The sequence below is a fragment of the Dipodomys spectabilis genome, unplaced genomic scaffold (assembly GCF_019054845.1).
Source record: "Dipodomys spectabilis isolate Male_0828 unplaced genomic scaffold, ASM1905484v1 ptg000054l, whole genome shotgun sequence".
NCBI lineage: Eukaryota > Metazoa > Chordata > Mammalia > Rodentia > Heteromyidae > Dipodomys > Dipodomys spectabilis.
Window position 1 is genome coordinate 25140130 of NW_024870731.1, and position 15525 is coordinate 25155654.

A 15525-nucleotide genomic window follows, 5' to 3' on the forward strand; every position below is an offset into this window, starting at 1 on the left:
GTTTCCAATGGACTAGATCTATAACCTGCCATTCTTTCCCAAAGGGTAAATTGAGGCAAAACATCTCCATTTACCCCACCAAGGCTTCGGAGGTGACCATTATCCAATTTTCCCCAAGCAAGTTCATTGTTTTGCAATTTCTCATATGAACATGGACTCTGAAACATTGTATTCTTCTAGTTCTTTTTTTCCCCTATTTTGGCATACTGCTTCAATTCAGTTTCCCTTTTACCTCTTACCTTAGTGCCTTTTCTATTCATAGTGCAGGGGATGAAATCAAGAGCCTCAGATATGCTTAGCAAGTGTTGTACTGCTGAACTGTACCTCTGCACCTGAATGCCTTTTAGTCAACATCCTGCTCTACTTATTTCCTTCAAGATTCTTACTTTGAACAGTGTTTGTTGAACCCCTCTGTCTATTTGATATAAACTTGAGAGTTTCACCCTGTTTACAATGAGAGGATAAGTACATTTTCATTAATTTAACAAGTTTCTATTAAGATCCTGCTCTGAGCTAGGTTAGAAGCTGTGCATTCTACCTACCCTGATGTTACTTTATTTCCATTTATGTTATTTCCATCTTTATTTATCTTCCCCAGAGAATTTTCCTTCTGGTATTTCTCCTATTCTTACCTTACTCTGCTGCCTGTCTAACTGGTGGGTTGCTCTGGATTTATTTGCCTTCAGTGAATAGACTAATTTGTAGAAATTCATCTTAGATAACTCGCATATTTGGGGGGTTGTTGAACCAAGAGATGTTCCTGTACCCCCAAGGGGGATCCAAATAAGCAAGGGAAATTCCGCAATGGCATTGTGACTGTGATCTTTATTTGTTCTGCTTAATGAAGTCCATGTCCCATCCTCGTCCCTCATTGTCCTAATCTTCTTTGCTACAGTCATTATTGACTCTCACTTCATTATGTATTAAGTCTTTCCCTTCCTTTTTATTCCTTTGTAAGGCATTACAACCTCCTTAGCCACATTTGCTCTTCCTTCTTGTCTCTTAGAGGAGAATTATACCACACATTCATTAAACACATGGTTTTGTTGTTGTTGTTATTGTTGTTTACAACTGCCCTTTGTAAGGCCCTTTCTACTTCTGTTTCTATTCTCACATTTTCCTGCAGCCTATGTGAGAATATGTTAGTCTCCTGTTAGAATTGCATCTTGGTTTTTGGCATAATTGTCTCTGGTTCCTATGAACAAAAATAATGAGTAGGATAGTATTTTAATCTTGTTAGAGTGTTAACAAGTGTTATAAGTTTAGCTGGGGGATCAGAAGCTGACATTTTGCAAAAAAGTCACTGCCTTTTTCTTATGGAATCCTTAGATGACTGAAGTGGATGGAGTAACATTTGTATCTCTACTTATCATTATGGTCTATATGAACTCTGCTAATCCTTGGGCTTCAGAAATGAAAACCAATATATTACATCTTAAATAATTTGATGTCTTTTATTGCCTCTTAGATTTAATCAATAGAAGATGGTGGGAATTTTTCTTTTATTACGTAGGCAATAGTGCTCTGTACATGAAATGTATAGCCCTTAGGCAATAGTGATCTTTCAGCTCATTAAAACATAATGAGAAAAGGCTGCTGTCTCATAATGAGTCAGAACTAAATGGTTCTTAGAACAATCAATAAAAGATTATAAGAAAGAAAATTTTTGTTAAAGAAAGGAGAATCTCTTTTCTTCTAAGTGCTTCCGTATTGTGGTAATAGAACAGGTTTAGGCTTCCTTGTGGTAAAAAATGTCATTGGTACTTTGATTAAGATTACTTTTAAATAGTCATGAGAACCAGTTTCATATATATTAAGTGCAAAATCTATAGTGAATTTTGCATATACATATGCACTCATTTGTAGGTTACTTTATAGTATGATCCCAATTTTCAAAAACTTTTAATGATGGAAAGCTTCAAAACATACAAATCATACAAAGTAAGAGAAAGTTCTTCACTGTCTAGTTCTACCAGTCAACTCATACACGGTGTTGTTTGATTTACAATCTCACATTAGTTCAAGCACTTGTCATTTCTCTCATAAATATATTAGTATGTACCTCTCAAAAGTGTTTAATGCAAAAAACATCACTGTCATATCACATATAAAATGAGCGATAATTCAGTATCATCAGATAACACATTTCTAAGTAGTTCACTTATTTTCCATTTTTTTCTTATAGTTCTCTGGTGGTAAAAAATCCACACCTTGTGATTGGTTGATATGTCCACTTCTTAGGATTTTCTAATCTAGAATCTCTTCTTCCTCTCTTTTTTCTCTGTTTGTACCTTTCTTCCCTCCTCCCTCATTTTCACTTTTTTTTTTTTTTTTTGGTATTTCCGTGCCTTTTTGTATTTTGTTTATAGACTTGAATAACAAGGTATTTTCCTCTGAAAAGTTTCTCAGGGCCTCAGTTTTGCTGATTTCATCCCCGTGATGTTCTTTTACTTATTCTCACTCCTGAATTTTTTTTTTTGTAAATTGGCAGTTGTGCCTAAATAGTTGCTCAAATTCAAGATTTGTATATTGTGTCATTAATGCCTCAAAATGGTATAGTCTTCCATTAGAAGCACATATCATCTAGTCCTCTCTCTCTTTTTGTGATATCAGTCATTAAATACTTAGTTATTAATTCATTATGGATTGTATGTTAGTCAGGTAGGGATGCTATAACAAAATACCACTGATTGGGTGGCTTAAACAACAGAAATGTGTATCTTACATTTCTGGACAATAGTCCAGTTCAAGGTGCTAGCTGCATAGGTTTAACTCTGTGGCCTCCTCTGTCTCCCGTGTTGTGCTCAATGAAGGTACATGAAGAGTAAAAGCTAGTGTGCCCTCTGGTGTCTCTTCTTTCTTCTTTTAAAATTATATTTTAGTTATCTTTAAGTAGTTGTACAGAGGAGTTACCATTCAACAAATCAGTTTATGTGTACACTGCATCTTGATGGGTGTCACCCCTTTCCCCATTCCTCCATCCCTCCTAACCCATCCCCTCCCCTCAATTTTCTTAATTTCATGGACTATACATTGAATATTGTGATAAAATTCTCCCTTCTACCTCTCTTCATTCCCTTACCCTCCCCACTCCCTGCCACACCTTTCAAGTGCCAATTTCCTGCTATTCATTTTGCTGGAGTGTGGATTCGTTTTTCTAAAGAATTTCTGATGTCTCTTCTTGTGGACAACAATCTTATTTGATTTGGGGACACATTTATATGACTTTATGTAACCTTAATTTCTTCCTCAGGGTCCCATCTCAAAATACAGACAGATTGGGCATCAGAGCTTCAGCATGTGAATTTTGTATTTTTTTTTTTTGTCGGCCGTGGGGCTTGAACTCTGGGCCTGGGCGCTGTCCCTCAGCTCTTTAGCTCAAGGTGAGCGCTCTACCACTTGAGCTACAGCGCCACTTCCAGCATGTGAATTTTGTTGAGGGAGACATGAATACTTAGTCCCTGCCAGCGTTTAAAAGGGTGATATTCTAATTCCATCCTTCCTTTTACATTCTTAGCATGATGAGAATGTCTTCCCCTGTTCTCTTTGGTTTTCTACTGGTAAGGCCCTTATAGAAAATGCAGGATAAATGGTGAATTATTTACCTATTTTCAAACAAACAAGCATATTGACTAATCTCTTCTAAGTTACTAATTGAGTTTTTTGTTTCATCGTTCTTTGCCTCCTAGTTATAAACTCATGGATTTAAATTTCCATTTGTAACTGTGTGACTTTGGACAAGTCACTTAATCCCCCATAGAGCATGGACCACTTACCCTGCAATGGGAGCCATGGTACAAGCCTTACAGGATTACACGATTTCAATAAAACAGTGTTTACAAAGCACTGCTAGATTCAATGGAGTAGCTTTGTGATTATTATATTTATTATGATTAAATACATGGTTATCATGATTATTATGATTATAGAATTACTTGAGAATACGTACTTCAGCTGCTCCATTAGAACTTCTCCTCTGGTGTAGGGAATGACATCATAAGCTTGTTTTAGTCTTCTTCTTTTCCATTACACAATCATAATGACACCCTTTGGTAGTTCCTGGTTGCTATGGGGTTATCAGAAGATCCTGTCTCCTGTCTGAAAGCTTTAAAAATGGATTTACAGGTTAAAGATCAGCATAGTCCAAATAATTTCATAAATTCTGCAAGTATCGGGGGGAGACAAGTTGTCAGGTGTTCAAAGGAGGTAGATACAGAAAGATGTTTTAATCTCTATGCATGACTATTTGCATGTTTCAAAATACTTGGGACAATAAATGATCATATGACTAATTCTAGGTTTCTACCTCTCAACATAAGCTTAAATGTAGTGTCTGTCTATATACGTGACCCATAATTGGCAAGCCTGGAATTGTATTTAAAAAAGCAACAAAGGGCAAAAATCAACTGCCACTATTCCATCAATGGAACCCTGTGTTCTCATTAAGATAACATTGGGCTTTAAAAAGAATGATGAAGGATGAGAGAAACTTCTCTGCTTCATCACTCTTCCCGACTGGTGTACAGTTGTTAATTGAACACAGACAATTGATTATGTATCAACAGGTTTTTTCCAAAATAAGCCTATAATAGTCTAAATTGCTTCATGGGTACAAATAAATACAACCCTAGTGATGAAATATGTAAATGTTAAGGAAGTCATCCAGATACTTGACTTCAACCAGATCTGAATCCTAACTGCAATTTTATGGACCTGGTCATTTGGAGCCTAGTCTAAAAATTAAATAGAAGAAAGAGCAGAAGGGTATGGCTCATTTTCAAAAATGTTGAAAAACACATATGCCACATTATCATGATGGTGTGACTGCTGGCAAGGAATATTTTGTGCTAGTACCTTCAAATGCACTTGCTGAACTGTACCAGGAGTTTAGTTTGTTCCTTTACTTACCAGACAGAACTATGAAAATAAAGGTAAGACAACCATCATCAATTATTTTCTTTGCTTCACCAAGGCACAGTTAGGGGAGGCATACTGATCTGCTTTAATAAAATACCTATATCTGGGGAAAGAGCAGGCTAGCACTGACCTATATGTGTTATTCTAGTTATTTGGGAAGCAGAAAGATTAGCTCAGAAATGAAATTGGAAGCCAAACAAAAATGTTAGTGAGGATGCATCTCAATAAACAAGTTGGGAATAGTGGCACATATCAATAATCCAGGCTACAGTAGTAGGAGAATTTCATTTCAAGGCCAGCCTGGGCAAAAAAAATAGCAAGAGACTGAAAAATAACAAAAGCAAATGGGGCTAAGAGAGCATATGCCTAGCAAGCATGAAGCCCTGCGTTCAACTCCCAGGATGACCTCCTCCCCAAAGTGGCTTCTTCACAGCTTTGAAAACTGAAAGCTCAGTCTGGCACCTATGAGAACTACCCCCTCCCCAATGGCTATGTCACATCACATGTGCTATCCTGTTAGTTCATATTTACACGAAGGCAGATTGTCTGTTGCAAACTTCCATATATCTATACTTGGAAATTTGAGGGGTTTTTTGTTTTCTTTTCTTTTCAGAAGATCATAAAGAGCTTCTGACTTTCCATACTGCTGCTCATATCTCATAACCAAGGCATAATATGCCATTGACTGAATGTTCCTTGTTTATTTAACTGCATTTATAGTCATGATTACTTCCAAACTGCCTTTACTGCTTCAAACATGTCTTTTAGTTTAAAGATGGGTGTCAAGTTTTATGTGGGCGAACAAAATTTAGTCTCAAGCACAAATTTAACTTGGAATCCAAGGGTCAGAGTTAAATGTACGGACTACTATACGTAATGGCTCCAAACTCTATTGGCACATGACCAAGTCCTGAATGGGTTTGCCCATGCTGACCTGACTTGGTGACATGTCCTGGGTACTTGCTTTGCTTCAGTTCCATTTTACCAACCAGTCCCAGTGGCAGACAATGCAGAATGACTAACTCCACAACCATTCCTAGAGCATGACCCCTTGCAGTCCTCCTCCTTAAAGCTTAGAAAAATACTCACCCACAGCCAAAGGTGCCTATGAACCCAGCAGCTATTTTGTGACTATGAGGCAAAATGTCATTCATGCCAAGAGATGCTGACAGACATCATTAATGTCTAAAAACAAAGGACTTCCTGCTATATACCAAAATGAATTTTTTAAAACCATTTCTGTCACCTGCAAACACTTTACTAACCAATCCCCTGTCTACAGAGCTAAAGAAATTAAAATAGATACTTCTTTGCTACATAAATAATGTGGAGTTAGGAAGTGGCGCTGTAGCTCAAGTGGTAGAGCGCTTGCCTTGAGCTGAAGAGCTGAGGGACAGCACCCAGGCCCAGAGTTCAAGCCCCACGACCAACAAAAAAAAAAAAATGTGGAGTTAGTTCTCCTATAGGGACTAGCCAGAATTTCCCAGCTGATGTCTGGCTGCTATGTCATAGAGATTATACACAGATGCCAAGGTGGCCAGCAGGCCACACTGCCTTGTTTTTGACAGAATAAAATGGAACTTAGAAGACATCAGAGCCATGGACATGGATAGTTATGTACAACAGAGAAGGAAGACATCAGAGCCATGGACATAGATAGTTTATGTACAAGAGAGAAGGAAAAACATATAGCTCTATAAGGCAAAGCTTTATAACAGTAGTTTCCAGTGCCAATCTTTATAACAGTAGTTTCCAGTGCCCTCAAATTAAATTCTGTTACATAGGACAAGAGAAGGGGGAAATAAAACCATATAGGTCCATAGGGCAAAGCTTTCTAACAGTAGTTTCCCATGCCCTCAAATTAAATGTAATTCTACTGTCTGTCGGGGACAACTTGCGGATCTCACTGGAGACTTTTCAGAGAGTCACGGAAGTCTCCTGGGTGAAAATATTTTACATGCATGTAGTAAACATCAACTGAGGGCAGAAAAGGTGCTTGTCGATTCCCTTAGGGAGAAAAAAAATCCAATCACCAGAAGGAGAAGATAAGGATTAGGCAAAGCGCCATAGAAATGCAGAGTGAGTTGAGAGTCCTCCTTGTCCTATGGGGGAAGTTGGGGGTGGGGGGAGGCACTCCTGTGTGGCAGGTGGAATGTGAGAGAAGCCAGGGTTTGTTTAAAAAAACAAAACAAAACCAACCCTCTTTCTGCATTGTAAAATATCCCAGCAGGCTGTACTTCGCTTTTGCCGCATTAGTGTGGAAATGATTGGCACCTGTAAATGACAGTGTTCCCCGGAAATGCTCTTCAAGTGGCTCATCAGCCCAAGACAAGCTACAAAAGGAGGGAGGACTAGAGGGGCTCTGTGGAGGGGGTGGAGTGGGAGGGTTTGGGCCTCTCGAATCTATAGGCTGTTGAGAGACTTAGCTGCTTGAAGGTAAGAAAGCCAACGCCCCCGGCTGTGGGAGGCTGGCAATTAGAAGGAGGGACTTGTCAAGTATAATTGGCATAATCTACTCATAACAGGCTTTTCAAATATTCCTATCACACCAGACTCCGGCTCTGATTTCCCTTCCCCAGGGATTGTGATGCCGGGAAGTGAAGGCTCAAGTTGCTGAGGCAAAATGTAGATGGTTGAGGCTTTCTCTCACAGAAGCACCATGTAGCCCTCACATGGATTCCCGAACACTGGCATGGCAGAGAATCCTTGGTAGAAAGCCTGCAATCCATATGTCTGCAGAACTCTTTCCAGAGTATTCTCCAGATGAGAGACACTCCCTCCTCCCCTCAGCCTACAGAAAGATGGGAAAAGAGAGTAAATTCACACTTTAGGTAGAAGGCAGCTCTGAGTTCAAACCATGGCTTCCTCCTCTTACGGATCAACCGTGTGCCCTTTGCTCATGCTGGGGGATCCGTTTCCTTGTTTGTAAAAAGATAGGTTAGGGTTCTCCTTTACTGAGTGCTGAGATCATTCAATCAGTGAACGTAAATAATGCACTCATTGAAGAATACAGTGAAACACCTGTGCTTATGTTATTATTAGCATTGTCATCAGTATTCACTTGATAAAATTTATGAGCCACCTACAATGTTTTGGCAAGGTGAGGAAGGCACGGTTCTGTTGGCAAAGCATTTCCAGATTGTTGGGGGAAGTAAGACACATTCCCCTATTTCCATATTCTAGCCTCTCACCCTATCTTCTTTCAATTCATATATTACACAACAGCCCACATGGCCTTTCATGCTGAACACCTCATTCCCTGGTAAGATCCAGGTTTTTCCACATTGACAAACTGTTGTTGAGCATTGTTGATCACAGGTCACAGATTACAAGTGCACAGCTCTACCCTCACAGCACAAGAGTAGCCATGGACTGCACACAAAGAAAGAGGTGTGGCTGGATACAGCATGTGGGCCAGAGGTTCGGGACCTCAGCTAGGCCTTTCCTGACACACTTCCACTGGCTTCTTCAACTGAGTCACCTCCTTCTTTCTGCCTTAGGACGTTGTTTGTTTCAGTTGTACCCATGGCCTGGTCCAAATGTGCCTTACCTATGCATCTTAGACTTGCTGCCCCTGTGAAATGCTTTTTCGCACTCTTACCAAAATAAATCAGGCATGCTTCCTGGTTTTTGCTTAGCTCTCTGCTCTTGCACACAGCTATGGCCCCTCCTCTGTCCTTCAAATGTACTCCCCCCTAAGCCACTAAAGTTACTGCCACCAGAGCAAAGCGCTGCCACAGGTCTGTCCATATCCTCAAAGAGATGGAAAGCTCTCTTACTATGGGGTGGGAGGAGGCATATTTTTAAAAATGAATTTATTTGTTGGTTGATTGGTTTAATTTGCTTAGCTAATGAACATTCAGGAGACACATCCTGCATGCCAAGCACTATACTATGTGGTAGAGACTCAGCAGTAAACACCAACTAATCTACCACCTTTCTTCACAGAACTGGGAAAGCAAAACCAAAAACAAGTAGATAAATAATGACACACAAATGCAGTAGTACTGAGACCCGAGGACCACAGCGCAAAGCCAGCTGAAGCAGGAAAGCCCATGAGACTCTTACCTCCAATTAACTAGCAAACAAACCAAAACAAAACAGAAATGGAGCTGTGGCTCAAGTAGTAAAGGCCTCGAGTGAAAACGCTCAGAGACTGCCCCCAGTCTCCCTGAGTAAAAGCCCAGCACCAGCACAAAAAATAAAAAAGGAGGAGGAGGAGAAGGAACGTGCTTGGCTGGGTGATTTAAAAGGACAAGGTGGAAGTCCCCTGGAATCAGTTTCCTGGCATGAGCCATCTGTACCTAGCACATTCCCTTGAGGGAACCCTTAGCAGACGGACTCAGGTGTATGAGAAAGAAGCCTTTGCCTCCTACAGCTGCAGGTGGCCTAGAGGGCAGGCCCTACTACGACAACAAACTGTGTTAAGCAGATGAGTACTTGAATGGAAATGAGTGAAAGAATAAACAATTGAACGTGATAGAAAGCATAGACAGCAAAGCTGTCCTATGGTGGCTGGAGTATGCTGGAGTACTTATAATTGTGCTAATCCAAGCTCAGAGGGATTATGTTGGTAGGTTGAAATTAGCCCTGGTAGAAATATTTGTACTACAGGAACTGGCAAATACTATAAATCATAGCTTTATCCCCCAGAGATCTGATTATTGGTGAAATGACTATCACTCCAGGTCCCAAGTTTCCAGTTCCTCTTCTATCAATCTTCTTCCTCTCATTAGTTTCCTCCTGGGCTTACATACCAAGCTTTGGGAAATGCCGCCTCCCTGACTTCATTGTAGACCAAGGATCTCTCCATGAGCCATTAATCAGCTTATTTCCTGTCCTCCTCCAAACTACTGCTTTCCACTGTGACTTGCAAATTAACCAAGAGGATTAATAGCATCTTTCATTGATATTCTACGTTTGGTTCAGTTAATTTCAAAGAGGAAGCTGCTTGCCTTCTTTCTAGGGGAAACCTTGAGTGTGTCATGAACTGTGCTACGCTAACATTCTTTCTATGAGTGATGATGATTTACAGATTCTTCGTAAGCCAGTTCTATTACCTTTCTCCTAAATGTATTTCTAATCAGGCTACAACAAAGCAACTCCCTATTGGCTAATTTTGTTCATTCCAAGAGTAATTTTTTGTTGTTAAGAGCAGAGTCATGGATCATCTTTGACAGTTGTGAGATGAAAGTTCATTGTAGGATATTTATTTTGGTCTTCTGGACTCAAGGGAGGTGAATGGCTGGGCCAGTGGTTTTGATATTAATTATCTTAGAATGTGCTGGAAAGTTATTTTTCTCCTTTGTTTGAGGAAAATTGAGAATCTGAGGCAACACAGGGACAAGGAATTTTTAGAACACTACTTGAGTGGGGAAATGAACTTTTTCAGGCAAAAGTCTAGAAAGGTGAGTTAGTAAATTAGAGAGAAGGCATGTATTGGCCAAAGACAAATGGGAAGAGCCCAGAATTTGGGGGAAATAACACACTGTGCATGCACACATGCATACTTGCACACATGCACGCGTGGACACGCACACACACATATACACACAGTGTCTTCATATTTCTGGTCACGTTGCTTGTAGTCACTGGTGAACCAGCCTTAGCTGGAGATCTTTCACCTTGGTTCCCATTTCACACCTTTTTCCAACTCCATCCTATCTGCTCTGGCCTTTCTCCCGCCCTTAGCCTTCTATGACCCACCTCCAGTTTTTGGAATCTCCTAACTGAACAACAGAATGTTATCTCTCCTGTCTTCCAGAAGGGAGTTGGTATTAGCCTTGTAAGCCTAAGCACCTGAAAGTTACACAAATCTTCCTCTCGCTAACATTAATATTAATAGGCTCTCAGAGCATTGGTGTGAAGTGAAGGAAAGGTCTGTCTTTTAATGATGTTTTCCAAGGCTTGCTCTTAATTCCTCCACAAGGAGGAATTCTCTCTTTTCCTAAAAGAGAGAAAGAGGATAAAGCACCTGTTCTGCCTTGTTAGTGAGCTAGCAGGTATGTGTTTATGAGACCATTTGGGGAAAGAGAGTCTTGAGTCACTAATGACTTGTGGCTCATTTCTAACTAAAGAAGCCTGGACCATGCTGGAGAGGTAATTCAGTGGTAGTGTGGCTGCCAAAAATATGCAAGTCCCTGAGTTCCATCCCAACACCTCAAGAAAACAAAACAAACAAAGAAATTTAGACCATTGGATAATCAACTCATATGGGGTGAGAGGGGGGAGTTCCTGTGATTGTAGAGCTAATTGAAACACCCTGTCAAGAAATCTAGAGACCTCATCTCAACTCTGCTATTGGCAGGCCAAGTTGGGGCAAGTGATTTTTCTTTCTAGCTACAGCTTGTCCAACAATGTAGTATTAACAGCAATAGTTGGAGTAATTATAACATAAGAAGAAGGAAAAAAATGAACAAGAAAATGTTTGAATGTTTTTTGAGGGCTATGAGCCAGATACTTTACATGTGTTCTCTGAGCTAGATGGACAGCCATCATGTAAGTTAAGTACTATTTCTCTCAAGCTCTTTCACCATTAAACTGCCACTTGCTCTTCCATTGACCACCCACAGCTTTAACTTCCGGTCTAGGACAGCCTTGTTCCCAAACATCTGACATCATTTGTAATTATTTTATGTGTAGATTCTTTTTGGTCCACCCTACTCCTCCAGGATTAAGCTCCATGATAGCCAGAGAGTGACCTTTAAAAGTTTGTCTTTTCTTTGATATGTTTACTTTTCTGTACCCCCAAAACTGGATCAAGGAAGTAGTCCCTTAAACAACTAGTATAAATGAATCCATCAGTGAGCCTGAACTGAGGAGATATGGGAGGTGAGCTTTGGAGAAGTTGAATTACTTTTCCAGTGTCACACAGCTAGGCATTCAGACCTACAGTTCTGTTTTACCACCTAAGGTGAAATGGTTGGGCTGTACACTGGAAGTAGGGGATTTCCACAATTTCCTCCTACTCACCGTTTCTCCACATCACCAGAAAGAATGTCCCCTGTCCACCCTACCTGCCAAGAGCCTACAGTCCCCTCTTCCCACTGTGTCTTGATGTATTCCAATTATAGAACCAGGCCCCTGGCAGATACATGCTGAAGGGGTTGAATTAACTCTCCCAGACATGAAGTTAACTGTCCCTGTAATATGTTATTCACTCAGCAGGATCCCATTCTTCCAGTTTTCTACAGACATTATCTGTTTAAATCCTCACCAAACCCATGTGAATTTGATATCTCTCACACAGTATGAGTTCCCTTTAATCAGTGAGAACCGTGCAGGAAAAAAAAAAAAGGAACAAGAAAGCTACAGGTATATGTATCAACTGAGGTACCATGTCTTATGCTTTCAGAGCGCAGTAAAGGCTAAAAGGAAAAACAATATGTATGGTTTCTATAGGCAAACTCCTCCTTCCACAAATCTAACATTTGAATTAAATACATTACTATCATTCTATCTGAAGTTCATTAATGGTGGTATTATTAATGCCTTACTGCATTAAAAGCACTGTGATTATAAAATGAAAAGCCATTTTATAGCTGTTAAGCACTGAAATTAACAGATTTAGTTTTATGCCCGTATACTTTAACTTGCTACATGTTAGTGTCCTAAGGACATGCAGTAGTTTCATTTTTCTTTCTTTCTTTTTTTTTTTTGGGGGGGGGGGGGGTCCGGTCATGGGACCTGAACTCTGGGCCTGGGCGCTGTCCCTCAGCTCTTCAGCTCAAGGCTAGGGCTCTACCACTTGAACCACAATGCCACTTCCGGCTCTTTTTTTCTGCTTGTGTGGTGCTGAGGAATCGAACCCAGGGCCTCAGGCATGCAAGGCAAGCACTCTACCACTGAGCCAACTTCCCAGCCTGGTAGTTTCATTTTTAATGCAACTATTTGGAGGTGGTTGTACTATCCTTCCATATTTTTAATATAAAAATATAACATTTCACAAACACACATGCCTTTATAACACTACTGTCACAAGAAGATGGGATCATATGTGTTATGTGTTTTACGGATGAAGAAATTTGGAGAACGAAAGGGCTGTCTATTGGGGTTTTGAATGCCATTACTATTCTTTCTTGTAGAAGGCTTATCAAAATCTTATCTTGACATGAAAGAAGGGCAGGAGTTAGGATATCCAATATTATGCAGTGAGATGTGCACTTGAACATCGAACAATTCAAATCACTAATCATTAAACAATTTGAATCATTTCCTTTTTAATCCTGTGGATATTAAGGACTGACAGGAAGAGAATATTTAAGCCACAAGAAGTAACTAAACCCACACCACAGCCTTCAGCCCTGCATTGTGTGCCTCTTCCTGATTTGGGGCAGGGAAGAGGGAGTTGCTAAGTAGCTTTTCACAGCTGTCAGCTCCGTCAATCAGGCCAACGAGGAAGAAAAGCAGAGAACAGTCAGGTTTGGTGGTTTTTTTAATTTCTGACTACTTAGATGTTGTTTCACTGGGACTAAAAGTCATTCAGATTTAGTTCGGAATTAAGTCTGTAGTTCTTACTTGACAGCCTGCGACATCTGATCCAAAAAACACCCACAATGTTAGCATTTATTGAGTATTTACACTGGGTCACCCTTGCTAACACACCTCAATACATTTTGCTCTTTCTATATCAAATATATTGCTTGGCTGGCTTGCTTCTATTTTAAAAAAAAATACTGGTTTTTAAAATGAATAAAAGTGCCACACATATACACCACAGGACCACAAAGATTTTATGATTCAGTCCTTGTTAGCCAGTTTTTTATCACTGATGTTTAGTAGTCGATTAAGAAAACTAAAACTTGGGGTTTCTTGTGTGTGTTTTTTTTTACACTGGCTGAGGCAGCAGGTGTTACAGAAAATATTCCTTTCACCGCTGAACTGTCTGGACAGGTGATCTTGTCAGTGCCAGAAGCCTTCTGCCCCACAGTCATGGTTTGTCACAAACAGCAAAACAGCCCACAAGAGTTATTGTCATATTATTTTGTTGATAAGGAAAACAAGTGCTTGGGGACACTAAACAATGTTCTCAAGGACATGTATCAGAGCCCACGCATGGACTTGACCCCTACAGAGCAAATAACTCCTCTCACTGTGTAGGGAGAGACCTAATAGTGACTCCAAAATTATCATAAATTTGGATATTACAGTATGTGTTAGAGTTACATACATTTGGTCAAATTTCTATAGTGATAAGCAAGAAATTCTCTAGCTGAACTATGAAGTAGACCTTCCTGGAATCTATTTTTTTTTTCCTATAACTCTCCTTGGGGTTTTCTGCAACTAGGTTTTGGTGCCTACCTCCCCAGAGATTTATGTTTTTCCCCAGGATCAAGAATGCCATTAACTAACAGGCACAAAAGCTTTTAATAGTTGACTTGGAAACAGCAACTAAAATGAGAGATCATCACCTCTGAGAGTAAGGCTGAACTAAACTCAGATCTTGTGCTCTGAAGTAAAACTTCCTAGATAGCAACACTTCTTCAATGCTTTAACTCTAGAATTCAGTAGCCATGCTTACTGGAAAAAAGAACAGTCTATACTATTTCCAAAGATAGATCACATTCATTGCAAAATAGACCGCCATGCAAAAAGGTTAAAAAAACAAACAAACACACACACAAGGAAACACCTTAAATCCATCCTACTTGGAGAGATCCGTGAGTAATTCATTGGTGCATTTGGTGTCCAGGTCTGTAAGGGCTGACATCTCTACCTTTCAAGGCATGTGAGATGACCTACTCAAACATAATCATTTTGTCAGTGTCTTGAGAGATTCTCCAAGAACTAGTTCTCTCGCATTCTGGAATGTGCTTTAGACTTTCAGTCCCCACCCATCGATCCTCTTAACTTTCATCCTCCAACCTGAAACAAAGATGATAACTCACCTTCAGAAAGACTGCACCTTCCGCAACCTAGGCATTCCATTCCAAGTTAGAGATCTCACAGAGGAACTTTACCCTAACCACTGTCTTCCCTTTGCTTTCTCTGCTCTCTACAGCTTTTTGCCATCTTTGCATTTGCAACATGCGGTGGCTATTCTGGAGCCCTGCGGCTGAGTGTGGACTGTGTCAACAAGACAGAAAGTAACCTCAGCATCGACATCGCATTCGCCTACCCATTCAGGTAGGAACTGGCCGTCTGCCCTCCCTTGCTCACTGAGAGGGGGCCTTCTTCCTTCTGTGGTTTCTCAAAGAAAAAAATACGTTCTCCTAGGTAATTATGGGTAAAAAATATTCTGCTTCAACCCACAAAAATACTTAAACTACATCCCCTCACCATCCCTGGAGAAGAATCCCCTCTCCTCCAAAACAACAAACAAAAACAGCCTCCAAACTATCACCCATAATAGAGACAGTCAACAGAGATTACCATTAGGGACTTCCTTCCTTCCCATGCCTTTACTGCAACCTCAGAATCTCTCTAGATTTGTGGGTCATCTGTGATTTTATACTGACTATACAATTCTGGCTGATAGTGTGCTTAATAATATCAACCCCTAATATCTCCATGTGTCCTGCCTTTTATTATACTTAGCTGTTTACCTGTTCAATCTAAATGAGTGCAATAATCATTTGAGACAGAATGCTATAACCATTGACATGTATA

At 40.1% G+C, this 15525-nt stretch overlaps 1 protein-coding gene across 1 annotated transcript in view; it reads left to right on the top strand.

Moving 5' to 3' along the window:
• Positions 1-15525, top strand: part of Synpr (synaptoporin) — a 161676-nt gene that overhangs the window by 21183 nt on the left and 124968 nt on the right. The window contains exon 2 of the mRNA XM_042680067.1: positions 14918-15042. Coding sequence (XP_042536001.1) covers positions 14918-15042 — 125 coding nt within the window. The remainder of the gene's footprint in view (positions 1-14917; positions 15043-15525) is intronic.